Source organism: Terrapene carolina, unplaced genomic scaffold, assembly GCF_002925995.2.
Source record: "Terrapene carolina triunguis isolate 2854851 unplaced genomic scaffold, T_m_triunguis-2.0 Scaffold210, whole genome shotgun sequence".
In the NCBI taxonomy this organism is placed as follows: Eukaryota; Metazoa; Chordata; order Testudines; family Emydidae; genus Terrapene; species Terrapene triunguis.
Genome location: NW_020664561.1, coordinates 10,260,357 through 10,283,171, shown reverse-complemented (window position 1 = coordinate 10,283,171; position 22,815 = coordinate 10,260,357). Strand labels below are relative to the sequence as shown.

At 52.5% G+C, this 22,815-nt stretch overlaps 1 protein-coding gene across 1 annotated transcript in view; it reads left to right on the top strand.

Annotated features, from left to right (window-relative positions):
- LOC112107425 (astrotactin-1) overlaps positions 1-22,815 on the top strand; it is a 203,478-nt gene that overhangs the window by 153,537 nt on the left and 27,126 nt on the right. The window contains exons 10-16 of the mRNA XM_024201119.1: positions 4,629-4,766; positions 5,945-6,095; positions 11,067-11,233; positions 12,189-12,383; positions 13,305-13,432; positions 18,992-19,096; positions 19,323-19,511. Coding sequence (XP_024056887.1) covers positions 4,629-4,766; positions 5,945-6,095; positions 11,067-11,233; positions 12,189-12,383; positions 13,305-13,432; positions 18,992-19,096; positions 19,323-19,511 — 1,073 coding nt within the window. The remainder of the gene's footprint in view (positions 1-4,628; positions 4,767-5,944; positions 6,096-11,066; positions 11,234-12,188; positions 12,384-13,304; positions 13,433-18,991; positions 19,097-19,322; positions 19,512-22,815) is intronic.

Below are 22,815 nucleotides of genomic sequence, written 5' to 3'. Positions count from 1 at the left end.
CGGTTACCTTAGCCCCCTGCCGCCAGCCAGCCAGCCCCACCCCGTGCCCCCTGGGCACAAACAGAACAATGGGCCTCAATCGGCCGTCAAGAAATACATTCCCCAGTTCCCGTGGGTCACGGGACATCTTGTGTGGGTGTCGAACAGAGGGATCTGATCGGCCACGTCTGGGTTGAGCGGTGACCTGGGGTAACCGGTTGATGGGTCTCCTTCAGTACAAGCACTAACGCAATGGAAGAAGTGAGTTATTAGCGGGCTACCTGCACATATCCGCTGGCTGTGAAGGCAGCTGGGCTTTGAGAGAGAGAGAGAAAGAGAGAGAGAGGTGTGTGTGCGCGTGTGCGCGCGCAAAGCTGCATGGCTGCTCCTGTGCTATTCCCGGCCACATTTGCTGTCCTTTCCATGCCCCCCTTTGCGTGGTGGCGGCTCTGGTGCATTCTTCCTCCTGCTTCCTCACTGTGTGTTTGCACCGGTGTTGATTCTCCTGTCCCCACGATCTCCCACCTTCCCATTTTCCCCGCCCTTAGCCTGGTTTCCCCTCTCTGCCCACTGGAGGTGTGACATGGCGCTCTCGATGGGAACGAGTCATTTCCACTCTCCATTTACAGCGGAGTAAGGGCCAGACCTCGAGGCTGTTACCTGGTTTAGATTTTACTTAGGCAAAGCTCTAACAGAAGTTGAGTAGAGCCTCACTAATGCCCGGGGTGAAAGTAACTTACAGGACTAACCAGTACTGCCGGAGTCCTGAGAGGGGGCGTGGCCTCATCCGGAAGAGGCATGTCCTCAACCGGAAGAGGCGGGGCCTCTCAGGATTTAAAGGCCCTGGGGCACCGGCTGTGGCTGGGAACCCCAGGGCCTTTAAATCAACCTGGGGCTCCCAGCTCAGAGGTGGCTGGGAGCCCCCGGGGCTCCGGAGCAAATTAAAGGGCCCGGAGCTCCCGCGGCTGCGGGGAACCCCGAGCCTTGCCGGGCTGGGGCCGGGATTTAAAGGCCCCGGAGCTCCTGCCGCTGGAGGGAGCTCTGAGCCCTTTAAATCCATCCCCAGCCCAGCCGCCGGAGCTGCGGGCGGGATTCAAAGGGCTCTGGGCTCCCCGCAGCCGGGAGCTCTGAGCCTTTTAAATCCCGGCCCCAGCCCAGCCGCCGGAGACGCGGGCGGGATTTAAAGGGCTCTGGGCTGCCTGCAGCCATGGGAGCTCTGAGCCCTTTAAATCCCGGCCCCAGCCCGGCCACCGGAGCTGCGGGCGGGATTTAAAGGGCTCTGAGCTCCCTGCTGCGGCGGGGAGCCCAGAGCCCTTTAAATGCCCGCCACGGAAGCCGGTGCAGTCCAGCACGGTGTACTGGCTCTTGCCTGTTCGCTGTACCGGACCGTACCGGCTTACTTTCACCTCTGCTAATGCCTCAGGATTTGGGCTGAGGACTGGGTGAAGACCTCAGCTTGTGTCCTACTACAGACCAGGCCCCTAGGTTCTGCATGGTCTCAAAGAGAGCCTCATTTCTCTTCCCCGCCCCCTCCAACCCTTTCTGGAGGCATCAATGAGTTAATGAATCAGTGAGTGCTTCCGGGGATGGGAGAGGGAAGACAGGAAGGGGGAAGAGGCAAAGAAGGTGGGGAATGCCTAGCTTCCTGTATTGGGTGAAGTGGAAAACCAAGGTCCTGAGCACTTGGAAGTGGCAGCATTTCTGATGACTGGGTGTCAGGAGACTTAGGTTCTATTTCCAGCTCAGCCACAGAATCACTCTATGACTGCTGGCAAATCACTTATCTGCAGTGTGCCTCAGTTTCCCCATTGGCGAGAAGGGAATAATAATACAGAAATTTGTAAAGCACCCGGAATTAAAAAAAAATCCATTGGCTCTATTTCTCCTTTTCTGCTCCTCCTCTCCCCACCCCTTTCTTTCTCATGCGTCTCTTCAGAGGGGGAGAGAGGTTTATAAACTCTGAGCTAGTGTGTACTGATGAGCCAGCCTGTAGGGTGGTGTGCTTGGAGCAGCAGCGAGGGTGCAAGGCAATTTATATCGTGTGCATGCACTCCGGCAGAATCAGAGGTGCCCGAGACTGCTGGGACCTCATTAGTTGAACACTTAGGTCCCCAAGGACCCAGCATGATGCCTCCGAACTCCCTGAATATTCATCAATCCGGGCTACGGTGCTCTCGGCAACTCCCTGTGCTGTTGCGTTGCTGGCTTGCTGCTGGGAGCAGGCATGGAGTGCGGCGGTTTGTTTCCACCGTGGGCATCGGGGAGGCATGGTATACACACCGAGCTCCAGTTCCTGCTCACAGTGCTGCGTCCCCACCTCTCCCCACCCTGCGTCACCCTGTGTGGGGCTGGAAACAGGGTTACAGCATTCTCTGTGCTCTGCCGGTGCACGCGGGCTGCTCTTGGCTAGTGGGATTCTCCTGCCTGCTGGAGTCTGGCTTTTATTCTCAGTGGGTCTGCAGCTTCCCTGAATTCTGGTTACCTGGCAAGCTCGGATGCTCTCCCCCATCATTTCCCACTGGTGGGTGAGTTAACCGCCCTCTGATTTTCCAGGTGCTACTAACTCCACCCAGCCACTTGCGGGCAGTGTCAGTAGAGAGGCTATGGGCAGAATGGGCTGTGCAGGCTGAACCTGCTGCTCAGGCTAGAGGTGATCTAGCCGGGGCAGATTGGAGTCATGTTCGTGGGATGGGGGTGGGGCGCACTGCCAGGGCTCCACTTGTCCTGGGAAGAGCAGAGGATGTCAGCTTCCAGGCCTGGTAATGCAGCACCTTTAACATCAGTCAATGGGGAAAGAAAGAAAGCGACGAGGCTATTTCTCTATGGCGGCTGGAGCCGTGACTAGCTCAGTGGCTCCTGATGAAGGCCCCTGATTGGCTGTGCACAGTCCCACTGCCTCCTCCTGGGGAAACATACAAATTGCCACTCAGGATGCCACTCTGACAGGGCCAGCACCAACTTTGTCACAGGCCGAATCCTACAGCGGGCAGTGATGGGCATCCTGGGGCAGCTTATCCCATCAGTTGGAGTTTGGCCTAGGCCCTGGGATCGGAGGTTCTAGCCCAGAGACAGAGAGCGCCTCCTTTGGAGAAGGCTGGTATGTCTGTAGTGAATGAAAGCAGCATCTGAGTGCTGGCAGGGAGGGGGAGAGAGGAAAGAGACCTCTTCCCCTTTGCACCGCAATGTCTAGCATGTTGCTCACGTGGGGCCAGTGTTCATATTCCTTGTTCATGCCTGCCCATTTCTACTGCCTCTGAGCGGGGAGCCTGCTGGAAGGCCCTGCTCTGACACCCACCCAGACAAACGCAGAGCTTGCAAACGAGTGAATGAATAAATGAATAACCTCTCGCTGCATCGCTCAGCTCCCTGCCTGTGCCCTGACTACCTTGACTGCGGTAGTTGTCAGGAAGAGGGACTCATCTGCCTAGGAGCCGCGGCTGCTATGCTGGGAGGCAGGGTAGTAGCTTTGAGTGTGCTTCCCACTCCCAGTGACAGGGGGCGCCTCTCCTCCAGGGAGCGCTGCAGCTGCTGTGTTCCCGCTCTGAGGGGGGCTGTGCCAGGCTGCCTGTCCCTTCCCCATGCTCGCACTGGGGGCGATTTGCAGTCCCCCACTACGCTCTCTACATTTCAGCAGTGTGTGGAGGCCAGGCCCCCCGCATGCCTGGTGCTGTGCAAACACAGCCGTTCCAGCCCCCGAAAACATGACTTACCACCTAGCCAGTTAAAAGAAGCCCCATTGTACCAATGGAGAGTTGGGACACACAGAGTAAAGCTGGGGTTTTCAAAGGAGCCAGTCTCCCAGCTTCAGCGGAAAGTGGTGTCCTCTAACTCCCAGCCTTAGTGGTTCAACCAGAGTCACCCAAGAAATCTGGCAGAGCCAGGAAATGGTCCCACATCCTCCGTGTCCCCATGCATTGCCCAAACTGCAAGGCCAGTCTTCCTCCCTTACCCACGGCCCCATTTGTCTTCTCCTCCTTCTCCCATTCCCTGCCCCATGGAACCTTTCTCCCTCTATAGCCATGCTGCCCCCTGCACTTTGCAGGTGCTGCAGTCAGACTCCGTAGCAAAACTTTACTGAAGGCATCTAGGCTGGCTTGGGGGCTAAGAAGGATGATTAAGTAGGGCATATGACAGGTGCTCCAAAGACCTGGGTTCGATTCTTGAATCAACCACAGACTTCCTAGGCGACCTGGGGCAAGTAACTTAATCAACCTTGTGCCTGAGTTTCCCACCCATCAAGTGGAGATGGTAGCACTTCCCTATCTCCTGAGGGGGGTCTGAGGACAAATACATTAAGGATTGTGAGGTGCTGGATACTATAGGAATGGGGGCCGTGAATAGACACCCAAAGCCATCTGAGTACCTCAGCATCTCCTTCCCTCCCATGTGCTGGCTCAGGAGCTGTCTGTGCTTTGGTTGTATAATGACTTGGTCATGGGCCTGGAGGGGCTCTTCATGGGACACTTATCCACCATTCTCTTCCAGGGGGTGGGGGAGGCACGGGCCCTGTGCCATCCTCCCTATCCAGTTGCTGTGGCAGTCAGACCTCGCTTCCTACATGTGCCCCTCCCCTTGTCCCCCTGTGTGGCTCGCACTCAGGTGGGCGCTGTTTTCCTTCCCTAGTGAACGGTTCTAACCCTGTCCGGCAGGTTCACCTACACCCTGGGGGAAGGGATGTGGCTGCCACTGAGTAAGAGCTTTGTGATCCCGCCGGCCGAACTGGCCATCAACCCCTCAGCCAAGTGCAAAACGGATATGACGGTGATGGAGGATGCGGTGGAGGTCAGGTGAGTGTGTTCGTGGAGCTGGAGGCACGGGAAGTCCAGAGGGCCACTCCAGTATTGGGGGAGGAGGATCGCACTCACAAGGCAGGCTCTGAAGTTGGAGGAACCATAGAGCTAACCCCAGCTTGTGTATTGTTACGGTCCTTCAGTGCTGTGGCATTTGGTGTCTTTCTGGTGGATGTTCATTCAGATGTAGATGGGACCTCAGGATATAGAGCAGGGGTAGGCAACCTATGGCATGCGTGCCGCCTTCGGCACGCGAGCAGATTTTCAGTGGCATTCACACTGCCTGGGTCCGGGGGGCTCTGCATTTTAATTTAATTTTAAATGAAGCTTCTTAAACATTTTAAAAACCTTATTTACTTTACATACAACAATAGTTTAGTTATATATTATAGACTTAGAGAAAGAGACCTTCTAAAAACGTTACAATATATTACTGGCACGCAAAACCTTAAATTAGAGTGAATAAATGAAGACTCGGCACACCACTTCTGAAAGGTTGCCGACCCCTGATATAGAGCCTGACCCACTGCCCAGTGAAGTCCCATGAGAGTTTCTCTCTGACTCCAATGGGCTTTGCATGAAAATCTCACTGTGTACACTGGGCGACCCTTCAGGTGCACATTTCCTGGGCAGAGTTTAGTACAACATTCACCTTGTGCCTTCTGCGTGCCATGGTCCTCAGCCTGCTTAGAGCCATGCCTTCAAAAACATCTCAGCTGTGCCCAGTAGATTAAGTCATTCAGAGAGTACCTGTTGGGTCTTACCAGTGTCAGCTCACAGAACTAAAGCTAACCAGCTACATCCAGACTTAGAGTCCTCACTACTGAGTGGTGGGGATCCTCTGAGTCACATTTCCACAATAGCAGGTGGGCCTCTGCCAGCATTTGCACATAAAGTTATTACCACTGTGCGCACAGCATGCACTGTCCATGTACAAATGGATGTGAGGTGTCCAGCCAACCAGTGTGTGTGTTTAGTCTATTATGCACTTGGGATCAGTACAGTTTTGTACAAAAATATGGCCACACGACTGGGTACCACTGTAGGTGCAAATGTGTATTGGTGGATGTGTGAATATGTCTGTACTCACTAGCACTTTAGATTGAAATGGAGTTAAATATATTTATGCTCTAGGAGCTGAATTTCGTATTGTCCCTTTCCCCTCCTCCTTGCAGAGAAGAACTGATGACTTCCTCCTCCTTTGATAGCCTGGAGGTTCTCTTAGACTCCTTTGGACCGGTTCGGGATTGCTCCAAGGACAACGGGGGCTGCAGCAAGAATTTCCGCTGCATCTCGGACCGCAAATTGGACTCCTCCGGTTGTGTGGTGCGTGCGTCCTGGGGGTCAGAGCCCAAAACTTGTCTTGTCTGTTGTATGTGATAAGAAATGTGTGAGAGAGCAGCTAAGAGCGTCCCATAATGCCTTGGGAAGAATCAAACAAACACGTCACTTAACAAGGTCCTGCTTTTCAGGAGGTTCTCTACAGCTTTACTGTAGCTCTCCCAACAGCATCTAACTTATTCATCGATAGCTTCTCCCAGCTTCTACCTACCCACATTTCTGCAGTCGAAGACAATGAGGCAGCCCCGAGGGGGCTCTGAGCCATGAGTTCTGCTAACACCACCAAATTAACGAGGATAAAAGTTACCTAGGGAGCATCAGCCCTCTCTATACGCAGATGTTCCCGCCCCTCCTTCCCCTGTAGAAGCCTCAGAGTCCCATAGACTCAGGTATGTTGGCTTGTTTCTGAGTCCTGGAACTTGGTCATTCTCTTCCTTAACCCGGGTCTCAGCTAAGAGGAGCTGCTGGTTGGCACCATTGTACCAGCTGCTGCAGATTGTCCCTTGCCCCGTATTGCCGTTCTGGCGTTCTTGGGGCATGGCTGTCGGGAGATGTCATCTGCAGGCCTGGCTTAGCGAAAAGCGGTTGGTCCCAATTGCTGCACGTGTTGCAATGATTCAGATCATTTAGGTCAGTGTTTCCCAACCAAGAGAGCAGGCTCCATTGCCGGGGTGGGGGAAGATTAGTCCAGGGATGGGACACAAGACCATAGGGATTCAGGGAGTACGTGTGCTCCCAGCGAGCCATCTGCCCGCTCCGGAGGCCAGCTGTGAAGCTGCTGAGCATGTCTCATCATTCACGCTCTTCCCCAGTCGTGCCGCACCTGCAGTGCTCCAGGAGACGCTCTCTGCTGGAGACGGCAGGAGCGTAGCTAGGGGGGTTTAAGGGAAGCAGCCGCTTCCCCTCAGCACATTTTTCAAAAGCGGCGCCTGCCGGGCCGGCGCTGGGCTCCTGCAGGCAAGGGGGGGGCGGGCAGCACGGCTGGACTCCGGAGGAGCCATTGGGGGGGCGGTGGGCGCAGCCGGAGGAGCGAAGGGGCCGGCTCCTCGGCCATCGCGCCCCACGCTCAGCGCGGCCCCAACATCGCCGCGGCCGCCTCCTGCAGCGGCTCAGGGCTCGGCGGCCGAGCGCTCTGCAGCTGGCGAGATCCCCTCTCCCCAGCAGCTTCCTGTTTCCCTCGGCCCGGGCAGCCCAGCATTAGCAAGGGGCGGGGTATTGCTAATGCTGGGCTGCCCGGACCAAGGGAAGCAGGAAGCAGGAAGCTGTGGGCTGCCCGGGCCGAGGGAAGCAGGAAGCTGCAGGCTGCCCAGGCCGAGGGAAGCAGGAAGCTGCCGGGGAGAGGGGATCTGCCCGCCAGCTGTGGAGCGCTCGGCCGCCGAGCCCTGAGCCGCCGCAGGAGTCGGCCGCGGCGATGTTGGGGCCGCGCTGAGCGTGGGGCGCGATGGCCGAGGAGCCGGCCCCTTTGCTCCAGCTGCGCCCGCCGCCCCCTCCAATGGCTCCTCCGGAGTCCGGCCGTGCTGCCTGCCCCCCCTTGCCTGCAGGAGTCCAGCGCCGGCCCGGCAGGCATCGCTTTTGAAAAAAAATGTTGGGTTGGCCGGGCCGAGGGAAGCAGGAAGCTGCCGGGGAGAGGGGATCTCGCCAGCTGCTGCCTGCCCCACTGCTCCGCTCCCCTTAGCCCCCGGGAGAAGCGAGCAGTGGCTGCCCACCACCCCTTCCCCGCGCCCAACGCCCCCCGGACTGAGCCCCTCCGAGGGGGGGGCGCAGCATGGCCACAGCGTGGCTGGAGGAGCCAAGGGAGGGGGAGCGCAGCGCAGCACGGCTGGAGGAGCCAGCCAAGGGGGGGGGTGCGGAGCAGCTGGAGGAGGAGCCAAGGGGGGGGCGCCTTTTTTATGTTTGCTCCCCCTGCACTTAGAACCTGGCTACCCCACTGGGAGATGGGTGTGCTAATGGGCTCTGGAGGTGGAACGCTTCTCACCCCAAGACCGTGTAAACTTCTGACAGCAGCAGCATAACCCCTGCAGGGCAGAGAGCGAGCGAGAGGCTGCCAGAGCTAGCAAAGCAGAGGGCAAGAGACAAAGAAAACAGCGAGCAGAGGCATAGGAACAACCCAGAAATGGAAGGTCCCCTGGGGCTTAATTCTCAGAGGGGCCGAGCCCCTGCAGCTCCCATTGACCTCAAAGGGAGCACATTGCCTATGGCTCGCCGGCCACTTGTTAAACAACTCAATCAGTGGGTGCTTCCACCACTTCCCTTGGGAACCTCTTCCACAGCCTGATCCATCTTCATTGCTATTCTACTGACATTCCCCTTTGCTCACTGCTTAGAGTTACAGCCCCTTGAACCACCCTGCACAGCAGCACAGGCTGGAGCTGGCTGAAAGGAACCAGGCAGGAGTGACACATAAAGGGGAACTTCAGGGCCGTAGGGGGTTGAGATCACACAGTATGTGACTGGAGGCGGGGGGTGCAAAGGCAGGGCTACCAGTACAAAGCGGCTTCCCGCACTCTACAACATTCCCTCTCCTTGGGGTCTGATTCTACCACACATCCAGTGAGGAACACGGTACTCTGCAAACAGACCCAATGAAATCAGTGGGGCCAATTGTGGCGTAAATTGCAACTCCATCTAAGTGAGAGGGGCAGAATCACACCCTTTGCCTTTACACCTTGCAAGTACCAGACCTCTCACGCCTCAGTCATTGTGAAGCCAAGCTGGACATATCTAGCTTTTGAAGTCAGGCTGCACTGCATGGTTGCCACCCATCAGGCCTTGTCCTCTCATTGTAACATCATAACCCTGTGCTTTCTGCATCGTGACATCGCTGCATGAGTGCCACACATTATACTGCAGCATATTGCCATGCTAAATCAGGCCAGGACCCATCTAGCCCAGTGCCGTGTCTCTGAGAGTGGCCAGTGTCAGCTGCTGCAGAGGAACGATGCATTTCAATAGACTCTCCTACAAGCCAAGATGTTAATGTCCTACAATTGCAGAACCCATCCTCTCCACAGAAACCTGACCAGGTAGCAACCCCTGGTGGCTGCTCATCCCAGGAGAGGTGTGGATGCAACTTCCAGGATAACCAGGGCCCGAATTTGCGGTGACTTTCTGGGTGTGAGAGAGAAGCAGGAGACACTGCAGACACATTCGTTTGCCTCATTCCTTGAGTGAAGGAGTCTCCTGATTCTCAGCTTTAATCCTTCACCCTGAAGAGGCAGGACGCATGCTAGTGAGCAGGATAGCGACTGCACAGAAGACAAGTGCACTTTGCTCTGGGAAGAGACCTGGTGAGGTCACCTAGTGGCCACCCAGGCGACTGTTCCCCTCTGCCCCACATTCTGGTGATCTGCTCAGGGAGCTGTAGAGAGCCTCGTGATGCTGAATTTCTGGTGAGAGGAAATAGTTTCTATGGGGCAAGAGGCGTTTGTAACCAAGTGGGCTTTCAGAATGTTGCGCCGTGTGAAATAGGAACAGGCGGCTTCATTGTATTGGACCAGCTTCAGAACGAGTTGATTCAAAGCCTGACCGAAGTGAATTAAAACCAGTAAAAACTCTTCCCTCTCTAACCTGCTTCTATCAGGCCTTGCTGGTTACCAAGGAGTCAAATCAATCAGGAGCATCCAGTTTCCCACACCACTAGAGAGCACATCTGGCTGAACAGCTGCAGAGCCAGAAAGCAGGGGAGGATGGGTGCTGGGCTGGATCCCCAGTTGTGCCATTTGCCTGTTTGCCGTCATCCTGAACAGCTGGGTTCGCACAGCGAGACATGGCTTCATAAAACTGCCTGAAGTGCCCTCACGTCCCAGCGCTCCAACTGGTGCAGAGGGAAGGCGGGATTGGGCCAGGAGGGAAGTCTAGCAAGCCTGCAGGGTGCCATTTGTTTTGGAAATTGCAGCGTGAGTGTCAGCGAACAATGTGCATCCTGTTGTGTGATCTTCAGTCAGGGTCAGAGGAAGGGAAAAACATGTAGAAGTGGCAGCCTGCTGTGAGCTCATTGCCCTGTGGCTGCTGTGCCTTGCTGGCAGAATCCCGGCGAGGGGGAGGGGAGAAAAGTGTGTGGGGGGGGGGGGGGCGGGGGGGGGGGCCCCTAGCACTTGGTTCTTTGCTTCAAGGAGTCTTTAAGGGGCTTCCGCGCTTGGGGAGAACTTTCAGGTGCGTTCTCCGTTGGGTGAAGCCCTTTCTCCTTCTTGAAGTTACATTAGCCCAAGCGCTGCAGTGCACAGACTGCAAACCCCTGGGATGGCTCAGCCAACAATTCGTCCAGTTCGTTTTGTGCACCTCACGCATGATAGGCAGTGCCCCTCGCCACTCCCTTCATTCTTCCCCCACGTGGATCTGCTCTTCCCCCAAGTCCTGTCCTGCTGCATCCCCGGTGCTGGACTGCTACATAGCTTGGCCAATGCACCTCAATCCCAGTCTGCAGCTTCCCTGCTATTCTAATCCTAGAGCTTTACACAGCTCTGCCAATGCAGCCTGCAGCCCCCCACCCCCGCTATTCCAGTCCTGGGCCCCTACGCGGCTCTGTCAATGCACCTCGGCCTTGACTCACGGCCCCTCCTGCTCTTCCAATCCTGGACCTACCTCTACACAGCTCTGCCAATGCAGCTCGGTCCTGGCCTGCAGCCCCCCTGCTATTCTAATCCTAGAGCTCTACACAGCTCTGCCAATGCAGCTCAGTCCTGACCTGCCGCCCCCTCCCCACTGTTCCAGTCCAAATGTGTGGAGTCCAACTGAGTCTTTTGATGAAAATTGGCAGCAAGTGATGCACAGATGGGAGCTGCAAACAGGTTTGTTATTGTGAGCTTAATGCTGCCTTCTTACAATACAGCCAGTGGAGGTGAGAACATCAGGCGTAGAGTTCAGATGCCGTTTCCTGACTATATGCTAACTGAGCAAAAGCTCGTTTTGGTCCCTGTATTTAGAACCTGGTTAATCTCTGTCATTCTGTCATGCCAGTGCCCAACAGATCTCAGCCCTATGAAGGATGGCACCGGCTGCTATGACCGCCACGTTGGGGTGGACTGTTCGGATGGGTTTAATGGTGGCTGCGAGCAGCTGTGTCTCCAGCAGATGGTGCCTCTGCTGGAAGATCCCTCTCTGTACAATATCCTCATGTTCTGCGGGTGAGTGACCCGGCCCATTCCATCCTCATCTAGGAGACAGTTGGGCAGGGATATGGGGGAACCTTACATGTCCATATTAGCACCCAGGGCAGGAAAGGAATGTACTGCGTGGTGTCTTGAGCTGGGTCAGGGATAGCCATGCAATGCAGCCCCTTGGGCACCCAGCTTTTCTAGTGTTGCCTAACTGCATGTGTGTGCATGCGTGTATGTGTGTGCACGCGTGTGTATGTGTGTGCATGCACATGCAGGTTGGGCAGGGGCGGGTCTTACCTCTTACACAGACAGCTGCACAACACGAGGAAGAGATCCCGCATTGTGGAGATGCACCAGAGCGCCCTGCCTCCTCCTTCCCAGACGGGCATGTATGTTAGCGAGAGAAACCGCCCCCCCCCCCCACTCCTTCCTCAGGGCACTGGATATTCCTTTGTCAGGAGGGCAGCCAGGTGCGAGTTTGAGTGTACGCCACCAGCTATGAAATCAGAGCAGTATTTCCCTTTGGGATTGTCTGTGCTGTAACCTCTTGGTAAGCAAACGGAACAGCTCTGTGTTTGCTAAGGAGACAGATCCGCCCAGTACTTGGGAGGAAATGGAGCACAGGCTGGGTACTGGGAATACTTTCCTGACAGTCTGAGCTGTCGGGTCATGGAATGGTCTGTCAATGAGAACAGTGGAAGTGCTATCACCTGAGACATTTAGAACCGGACCGAACAAGGCACTGGAGCGAACAGTCTTCCATTCATGCCTTGAAGATGATCAGGCGACTCTATCTGTTTTGGGAGCCGTCCACCACTAGTGGTTATAACTCAGTGGCTCCTATGCTCCACTGGGGTTGTTCCAGTTGGCTGTAGAGAGGGGCCTTCTTTCCTTGCGTTGAGGTCCCTCCCCTCCTCCACCACTGGATGTATTGGCTCAGTCCCCAGGTGTAATGGCTTGTGCTGGGTTTCCCCCATGGCAGGTGCATTGAGGATTACAAACTTGGAGTGGATGGGCGGTCATGCCAGCTGATCTCGGAGTCCTGTCCAAAGGGAGGTGACTGCGGGGAGAGCCGGGAGCTGCCCATGAATCAGACTCTGTTTGGGGAAATATTCTACGGGTACAACAACCACTCCAGGGAGGTTGCAGCTGGACAAGTGCTGAAAGGGACCTTCAGGTGAATACCGTGTCCTCGCCTTTCATCAGGCAGGCGCTATCACTGTGCTTGTCTGGAACCTGCCACGCCCCTAGGAAGTCACGGTCTGTAACAGTCCCAGGTCCATAGCCGCTTGTTTCTGTACAGGAAAGGGTTTTTTCAAGGAAATGGGGGATACAGGAAAAGGAGCTAACTGAGGGCTCATGGGTTTGCTTTGCTGTTCATCTTTGCTGTTTACAGTTGCTCCTTTAAACGCAGCCCGGGTTGGGTGCGGTTGAAAGCCCATCCTATTTGATGGCTCTTCTGTTTTGCAGTGAGTTGTTGGCCACAATCCAGTTCTTAATGGCCAAGTCCCAGGTCCTCGGAGGTCTTTAGGCACCTAACAGCTAATACCTTTGAGGCCAAGATCACAAACCCACCAGCCAGTGTTTTGCAGGAAGCTAGGGTTTAAATAGACACAGGAGACTGGACAGTAGGTTAAGCGGAGGTGCATTGACAATGCAGTGTGTGGCGGGGAGGTTGAGCTTCCACTGATTGTGCAACGCTTGTTCTCTTTCTGATAGCAGAGGGCCCTTTAATGCAGCAGACAAAGGCATAATGAGAGCCAGTGGCTGGAACATGAAGCTAGACAAATTCAGGGTGGATAAGATGCATGTTTTTAACTACTGGAGGTGGTGGATTTCTGTCACTTCAGGTCTTTAATCAAGATTGCGTGTCTTGATAAAAGAGAAGCTCTAACCATGCCAGACGTTCAGGGTTTGATGTGGGGATCACTGAAACGCTGTGGTCTGTGCTGTGTGGGAGAGCAGGCTAGATGAGCACAAACATCCCCCCGGCCTTAAAACCTGTGCCTGTATTGCTAGACCTCGTTCTCCAGGGCTGCTGATCCGGCCACTTTAATTACAGACACGCACACAAGTGTTAACTCTCTGGAATTTGCAGGCAGAACAACTTCGCCCGGGGCTTGGAGCAGCAGCTTCCAGATGGCCTGGTGGTGGCCACTGTCCCGCTGGAGAACCAGTGCCAGGAGCAGATCTCTGAGCCCACGCCCGACCCAGGCTTTCTGACTGGTGAGTGATTCCAGCCACGCTTTGGCTCCTCTTCTCCCAGACTCTGTTTGTGGAAGGCTGGAGAGAGTTCTTAGCACCTGGAAAACAGGGCAGAGGGAGGGAACCTTTCACTGCCTGGCTTCAGCAAAGAAAGGCCTCCCCGGCCCATCAAAAGTCAGACAAGGCCCAAGCCTGGGAGGCCTTAGATACCCTGGCTGCTCCTACTGACCTGTGGGCGCCCTTGGCACATGCCGTTTCCCTCAGCTACCTTCTGGGGGATCACCACATGATCACTGGCTGACTAGCCAAAGGTCCCATCCAGCTGCCTGGCATGGCAGGATAGCTCCCTGAGTGCTAGGAGGCACTCATTGTTAGCCATTGTTCATATTGAAGTGTCACCTACTGTCCCAGTCAGGATCAGGGCCCCCAACAAACACATTGCCCCAAAGAGCTTACAGTGTAAATAGACACTGGGGAAGCTACGGCACAAAGAGGTAAAGTGACTTTCCTCAGGCTGCCCAAGAGCTCAGTGGCCAAACCAGGACTAGAACCCAGGTCTTTTGAGTTCTAGTCCACTTCCCCAAGGGGAGTCCCATAGATCTCCAACACTGAGTCAAGCCTCGTTCTGTCTGACCTGTATATCCACACAGTAATAAAGACCCCTCAGGTCAAATGCTGCCCTCACTTACACTACTGACCTCAAACTGCGCTTCCCTTTTCAGCCCTGCTGGCTCCGGGGTGGTTACACAGGTGTAACCAAGGCCACGCCATTACACAAGCAGTTTTGTAATTGGAACTTAGTTAACAATTCTGTTGATGAGGCACAAGCTGGAAAATAATCCAATTCATTCTCCAGAGCTGGGCTGGCTCTTCACAGCTGACAGTGGTAAAAAGCAGTAAAACCTTGTATTTTTCACTGAAGTCAGCAGATCCCAGCATCATTCTGAATACACACGGGGGGACAGAGGTGCTGAGTAAGAGGGGACCAGTTTTGCATAACCACTTTTCAGAGGAGAACCACACATTCAAGTTGTCAGTAACAGCGAGCACTGAAGTAAGAGGAATTTCAAGGCCCAGGAATGTCTCCCTTTCCATTTATTAGCACTTGGAAAATGCGGCTTTACTCTCCTTGCACAATACAGCTGTTTAGAGCCTTGGAAGAACCCTTGACATGGGATAGTTTGTTCCTTGGTTTGCTTGTTCACCACCCTCTCGGTGCTATTATCTCATATTTCATAAGCAATAAACGGAGCAAGGTTGCTAACCAAGTGGGTGGTAGGACATAGTGTATCCTTTTTGGGTAGTGTAATGGATTGACTGGTCCATCTGTCATCAGTCCCCTACGCTGGTTGGACCCATGGAATGTAGGGTGACTATATCGCCCAGTACTGTCCTCAGCCTATAAAGAATAAGCCCTGATAGCTAAGGGCAATTCTTCTTTAGTTGGAAGGGTGGAGGCCTGTCTTTTTGGAGCAGAATGTCTTGCCCCAGGCACATGGTGCTTAACTAATGACCAGTCTTGTGTGTAAAATTGGCAGCCCTGGATTTATGACGTTAGTCACCAGAAGTGACGGTTAGATGAAGTGCAGCCTACTGTCATGTGACCCATATGTTGCTGGAGATTTAAAGCTGACTATGACTGTTTTGAAACTACCAGAAAATGCAACATGCCAAGAAAGGGTGTTCAGGAAGCACGACATTTATAAGAAATCCATAGCCGCTGCTCAGCCGGTGGCTGCTTTCTCACTCCTGCCCAGGGCCGGCTCCAGGCACCAGCGCAGCAAGCAGGTGCTTGGGGCGGGCAACGGAAAGGGGCGGCACGTCCGGCTCTTCGGTGGCAATTTGGCGGCGGGTCCCTCGGTCCCTCTCAGAGGGAAGGACCTGCTGCCGAATTGCTGCCGAAGAATGAAGCGGTGGCGGTAGAGCTGCCGCCAAAGTGCCGCTGATCGCGGCGTTTGTTTGTTTTTTTTCCCGCCGCTTGGGGCGGCAAAAACGCTGGAGCCGGCCCTGCTCCTGCCCCACTGCACTACCTGCTATTCCAGCCCTGAACTGCATACACAGCCCTGCCACGCCACCTAAACCTTGGCCAGAAGAACCTTTTGTTTTTCCAGTTCTGGGCTCCCTCCCCAGCTCTGCTGCCTCCCCTCAGTTCTGACCTTCCATACCCCACGTTAGCCCAGTTTGTGCTGTCTAATGAGTCAACCCTGCTAGATATGTCGCGTGGTCATATGGTTTTAATATATTCATTTGAGTGGGTGCAGGCATCCACTAGGTGCTAGCCAGAGGCCCACCAAACATATCCCGGCAGCAGCACCTCAAATCCAGAGGTAATTGTGGATTTGTTCCCTGTCACCACTCACCCTGGTATTTAGCTCTTCTCCAGTTTTGGATGGGGCACCATTGAACATGTTGCCCACGCTCTGAAGGAACATGCATGAGTCCCACCAGGAGCACTCCAAGGAATTTGGAAGGAGCTGGTGGATTGAAATCCAGAGTTAGGAATCTCACTGTAACTCTGGGAGGTAAGACCTATGGCTGGGGTTTTCCAGGGCACCTAAGGAAGTCAGCTGCCTCATTTGGGTTTGGGTGCCTGCGTTTCCTTGAGAAGCCCAGCCCAGCCGCAGATCAGAAAGAGCAAGTTGGAAGGCAGAACATCTTTTAACTTGATTGAAATGGGTGAGAGTTTATATGAAGGCTTTGTTCATGTTTTGACATTTGTTTACTGGCGCCTATTAAATGAGACTGTAGAGGCAGGCAGCAGGAATGGAATTGTTTCACTGGTGGATGAGTGTTCCCGAGCATACGGCTCGAAAATGGAGTCTCTTGGCGGTACCAAAGAGTCTGCATCCCAGCAGCAGGGGCTGTGCTTGGCAGCACCATCTGAAAGCTGGAGATCTTCACCATTAGGGAAAAAAGTTCCTTCTTGGTCCACTCAGACAGCTGCTCACCTTGGACAGCTAGAGTCAGCGACCCTCATTAGAGCACATGCGTAATTGCAGATGTTACTGTTGGTTCTAACATTCGCCAGCTCCTTTTTCTTTCTTTCTTTCTTTTTTTAAGGCTAGCCACGGTAGTTGACTCTGTTGCCCCCAGAAAATTGTATTTTTTATGGCGTAAATGGCACCCCCTTCCTTAGCCCCCACGATCCTGTTATTCCCTGCGGTCTCTGGCTGGGGCGCTGATCATCCCGCAGCCGTGCTTCCTGCTGAATTGATTTCACCGCTGCTGCCCTGTTCCTAGCACTGGGCATTATGAAACACAGTCAGGAAACTCCGAGTGAGTTTTGCTGTTGCCAGCCGAGCCGGGAGTTAAAAAGCCCAGCCGTTTTCCTTTCCCGTGTTTTACCGCTCGCCTTCTCAAGTGAGAAGTGCAGCCACCTCCATTAATAATACATAGGAACTGAACATTTTATAAACTCACCCCTCATGTAAAAGGGTTGCCGTGAGCTTTCCCTGCCCGCTATGCACCGGTTTGGATGTGGAGGGGTCACGGGGTAAAGTAGAGGAGAGACAGGCGGGTAATGTCCAGGTGATATTTATCCTCTGTGTGGAAAATTTAATCTAGCAGAGGTGTGAGGCTTGATTTTCTGAGGTGCTGGCACCCCCAAATGCCATTGCCTTTCCTAGTAGCCTCTGGGGTTCAGCACTTCAGCAAGTTAAAAGAAGGGTTCACTGCCCACCCCCCACCCCCACCACCAGTGCCTCACTCCTCTTTTTCCCCGCACCCGGTGCTCGCCAGCCTAAGGGGTCCCACTGGCTTTCTTATCGTCCGTGTCCATTCCTCCTGGCATGGAACACGGCGGCAATCACGCCGCGAGGTGCATTAAAGGCAGCGCATACGGCAATGCCCAGCGTGCTGCATTCAGAGATGGCTCATTAAAAAAAAGTCTAATTAGTGGAGTAATGAACACACCGGGACATGCCTTTGGGACCGGCCTTCCAGGAAAAACCCACAAAAGGCCTTGTTATCTTCAGAAGCCGAGCTGGGGATGGAGCGAGGAAACAAACCCAAACACATTCCTTTAAAGTTGTATTTTTAATTGCTGGAGAGTCGCTGACCCGCAAACCATCTTTTAGCATAATTAGACTCTTACCCCACCCAGTTGTTTCCTCCAGTGCAGTCCCAGCTCATTCTGCCACCCAAGGCAAGATTTAATTGGGCAGAACTGTCCCTTTACAGCAGATCAGGCAGCAGAAGCCAGACGCTACCTAGGGCATTAGCTTCGAGCCGGGTTTGTGAAGCCCAGGAAGTGAGTACCCCCTCACAGGAAACACTGATAATGATAATGACTTGCAGTTACAAAGCTTATAGGTGACTAGAAAACAGGGACGGTGTCTTATGGTTAAAATAGGGAGTTGGGAGAGCTGGATTCAATTCCTGATGCTATCACTTCATTCAGCCTCCCTCTACCTCCGCTCCAAATCTGTAAAATAGAGACCATAGTCCTTTCCCTGTGAACTCCTCAGGGCAGGCAATGTCTCTTACAACATATCTATGGAACACCTAAGTCAATGAGGCTCTGATCTCAGTTGGGGGCGCTAGGTCCTACTATAACATAAATACTAATCAAGTATCTTCCATCCAAAAGGATTCCAGACCACTTTCCAAACTCTGGGCCAAACCCTTGGATCTGAACTCCCAACCACGGCCTTGCTTGTTATACCCTGTAAGAAAAATGAGAGTTCATTTGCAGCTGGATACTTTAGCCTGTATCAAAGCCTTCAGAAGAAAATCCGCCCTGTCCTTTTGTTGCAGTCAGCTAAGCAGTCTGTACTGGAGGCTGAGACCATTACACACATTCGTCACGACTTGTCACAGCATCTTGGAGCTTTCAAAGAGCAGGCACCAATCAGAATGCAGGGATGTGAGCCCCTCCATTTTAAAATGCAAGAGATCATAGCAACAGCCGCACTGCATCAGACCTGTGATCCGTTCAGCCCAGTATCCCACCTCCAATAGCAGCTAGCACCAGATGCTTCAGAGGAAGGCGCAATCAACCTGAGAGGTTATAAATATGGCGTAACCTGCTCATAAGGGAAATGTATTGCTTGGCTTGTGCTAAGGGAAGCAGTGTGGCCTAGAGGATAGAGCACTGGATTGGGACTCAGGTTCTATTCCTGGCTCTGCTACTGCCTTGTAGGTGGCCTTTGGCAAGTCCTGTCCCCTCCCTGTGGCTCAGCTTCCCCACCTGTAAAGTGAGGAGAATGGATTGCCCTGCCTTTAGAAAGCACTTCGAGATTGGTGGCTGAAGTGCGAGCTAAGAGCCTGGGATGAGGAGGTTTAGTATTTAAGTGGGGTTTTCAGAAGGCCTCAGTGTTGGTCTAATTCTGCTCGCGTTGACAGCAGTGGTAAAAGCCCCACTGACTTCAGCGAAAGCAAAGTTCGGCCCATGCAGAACTCTTCTGGACATCCCAGCCTCCCTCCCTAAGACACAGCACCCCTATTTCCCCTCTGTGTGCGCTGGGGACGGTCTCGCACACCCTCCCCTCCCTGAACCACACTCCCGGTGTGGGGCAGACTGCCCATTGGGCAGCTCGCCGCTCCCCAGCGCTGAGGGGGTTGCTCTCCCGTCTCCCTCAGGGATGGTGAATTTCAGCGAGGTGTCTGGATACCCATTGCTGCAGCACTGGAAGGTGCGTTCCGTCATGTACCACGTCCGGCTCAACCAGCTGACCATCTCCCAGTGTAAGTACCGCCGGGCTGCAAGCCGGGATGGGGAGGATGGTGGTAGAATAGCCTTTGGGTTGAGTGAGGTTTTGATCCTAGTCTCCTTGAAAACCAAAGGCTGGATTGTCACAGCCCTTACTCGGCCATGCAGGGGTGGGGTTTGTTGGGCGCTCTGGCACCACCCCTTCTCGTGTTCACTCATGCCTTCTACTTCTCATTGCTTGCTGTGTCCGTTCCTCTGCAGCTTTCAGCAACGCCCTCCACTCTCTCGATGGAGCCACCTCCCGAGGCGATTTCGTGGCCCTGCTAGACCAGTTTGGCAACCACTACATCCAGGAGGCAGTCTATGGCTTTGAGGAATCCTGCTCCATCTGGTATCCCAATAAGCAGGTCCAGCGGCAGCTCTGGCTGGAGTACGAAGACATAAGCAAAGGTAGGAGGCCTAGCCAGTGATCAAGAACACACACACATCCTTCCAGAGAGCATATCGGCAGATACCAGCTGTGTGGAGTCAAGGTAAGGGAGCCCTTTTCCAGGCCAGATGTGCCTGACTGCACCGAAGGATTGTGTTCCCATCTTTATAACGGCTGTTCTCTGTCCCCCCAATGTGGACTCCTACAGCCAGTCATGTGCTGGTGTTGTGATATGGACAAACTGCTCAAGCTAAGACGCCAACTCATTTTGTTTGTTGTTTAGCCCTGATCCAGCACCCATTGAAGTCAATGGAAAGACTCCTGCTGGCTTCAGTAGGGATTGGATGAGGTCATTAGGGACGATAAAAAGCCAAGCGCCCAGAGAGATGAAAGGCTAATGCATTCATGCCACCAAGCCTTCCTGCCTGATTCTACTCTTAGCTCATATATGTCTTTAATCTTTGTCTCTTCCACATCGGCACTCTTCTACCTGGATCTTGAGTCTGGAGTTTCTGCCTCTCCAGTGTTTTTTCCCCCCCCCGAACCTTAGCTTTCTTTTACTTCTATACCCAATTGTGAATTGGTCTCTGTATAGGAGTCATCAGGAATCAGACAATTGAGGGAGGCATGTGTAGGGGACTAGTTCTTCCTGGGTGAAGCTAGTCAGCTTGGTTAGAGAAGCTTGATGTGGAGACAGAGAATCTAGGTGCTTTCAACCTGTGAAATAAAATGTGAATCTGTGCAAACAGGAAATTCCAGGCACACACCACGGAGGCGGAAAGGGTAACTGCACACGCCACTGTGCTGTGTGTAAGTACAGGGTCTCCCTGCACATGAGTATGCATGCCATGTGGGGGCAAGATTTCCAGTGGTGCAAAGGGTACTTCAGCACCCACCTGCCCCTGAAAGTCAATGGGAATTGGGCACCTACATGTCTATTTTTCTTTTGCTCTCATTAACTGCCTCCCTCAGACATGCTGTTTCACAGTGAACAGTGTAATACTGTGGGAGCAAAACCAGCTGTGACATTGTGCAAGATTCTCCACACACCCCCAAAGCTCTGGTAGCTTTATTCCAGTTCTGCATGGTATTTACATTTAGCAGTCACTCCTCATACAGTACTGATCACTTGGTACTCTGTGGATCAAATCTTACTTTTCAGAAAACACGTCCATGCTGATGTTTTCTACTGAATGCTGTGGCTGCTGGTGGTTAAGGTCAAAATACAAGTGATTTCTTTGATTTGCCTTGATGTTTTCAAAGGTGCAGTAGGAAGGAATTTTGTCCAAATTAAAAAAACCTAGTAAGAGGACCAAAAAAGTGCCACCGTGGCTAAACAACGAAGTAAAAGAAGCAGTTAGAAACAAAAAGGCATCCTTTAAAAATTGGAAGTTAAATCCTATTGAGGAAAGTAAAAAGGAGCATAAACTCTGGCAAGTCAAGTGTATAAATAGGAAAGCCAAAAAAGAATTTGAAGAGCAACTAGCCAAAGACTCTCAAGCTAACAGCAAAAAAAAATTTCAAGTACATCAGAAGCAGGAAGCCTACCAGACAATCAGTTGGGACCACTGGACGATTGAGGTGCTAAAGGAGCACTCAAGGATGATAAGGCCACTGCGGAGAAACTATGCATTTTTTGCTGAGGGAGATTCCCAAACCTGAGCCATTCCTTTAAGGTGACAAATCTGAGGAACTGTCCCAGATTGAGGTGTCATTAGAAGATGTTTTGGAACAAATTGATAATTAAACAGTATTAAGTCACCAGGACCAGATGGTATTCTCACAAGAGTCCCGAAGGAGCTCAAATATGAAATTGCAGAACTAACAACTGTGGTATGTAACCTTGCATTTAAATCAACTTTGTACCAGATGACTGGAGGATAGCTAATGTGAAACTAGTTCTTAAAAAAGGCTCCAGAGGCGATCCCAGGGATTACAGGCCAGTAAACCTAATTTCAGTACCAGGGAAATTGGTTGAAACTGTACTAAAGAACAGAATTATCAGACACACAGATGAACACGATATCATAGATCATAGATCATTAGGGTTGGAAGGGACCTCAGCAGATCATCTAGTCCAACCACCTGCTCTGAGCAGGATCAATCCCCAACTAAATCCCCAAATGGCCCCCTCAAGGATTGAACTCACAACCCTGGGTTTAGCAGGCCAACGCTCAAACCACTGAGCTATATGTTGGGGAAGAGTCAATATGGTTTTTATAAAGGGAAATCATGCCTCACCAATCTGTTAGAATTCTTGGAGGGGGTCAATAAACACATGGTCAAGGGTGATCCAGTGGATATAGTGTACTTAGACTTTCAGAAAGCCTTTGACAAGGTCCCGCACCAAAGGCTCTTAAGCAAAGTAAGCAGACATGGGATAAGAAGGAAGGTCTCTCATGGATCAATAACTGATGAAAAGACAGGAAACAAAGGGTAGGAATATATGGTCAGTTTTCAGAATGGAGGGAGATAAATAGTAGTGTCCCAGGGGTCTGTATTGGGACCACTGCTGTTCGACATGTTCATAAATGATCTTGAAAAAGGGGTAAATAGTGAGGTGGCAAAATTTTCAGATGATACATAATTACTCAAGATAGTTAAGTTCAAAGACCGTGAAGAGTTACAAAGGGATCTCTCAAAGCTGGGTGACTGGGCTACAAAATGGCAGACAAAATTCAGTGTTGATAAACGCAAAGTAATGGACATTGGAAAACATAATTCCAATTATACATACAAAATGATGGGGTCTAAATTAGCTCTTACCACCCAAGAAAGAGATCTTGGAGTCATTGTGGATAGTTCTCTGAAAACATCTGCTCAATGTGCAGCAGCAGTCAAAAAAATGAACAGAATGTTAGGAACCATTAGGAAAGGAATAAATAACAAGACAGAAAATATCATATTGCCTCTATATAAATCTCTGGTACGCCCACATCTTGAATACTGTGTGCAGGTCTGGATCCCCCATCTCAAAAAAAGATATATTGGAACTGGAAAAGGTACAGAGAAGGCCATAGCTTCCATATGAGTAGAGATGAAAAAGACTGGACTTTTCAGCTTGGAAAAGAGATGACTAATGGGGGGGAATATGATAGAAGTCTATGAAAGGTTGACTGGTGTGGAGAAGGTTTATAGGAATGTTATTTACTCCTCCACCTAACACAAAATCTAGGAGTCACCCAATGAAATTAATAGGCAGCGGGTTTAAAACAAACAAAAGGAAGTACTACTTCACACAACGCACAGTCAACCTGTGGAACTTTTTGTCAGGGGATGTTTTGAAGGCCAAAGGTATAACAGGGTTGAAAAAAGAACTAGATA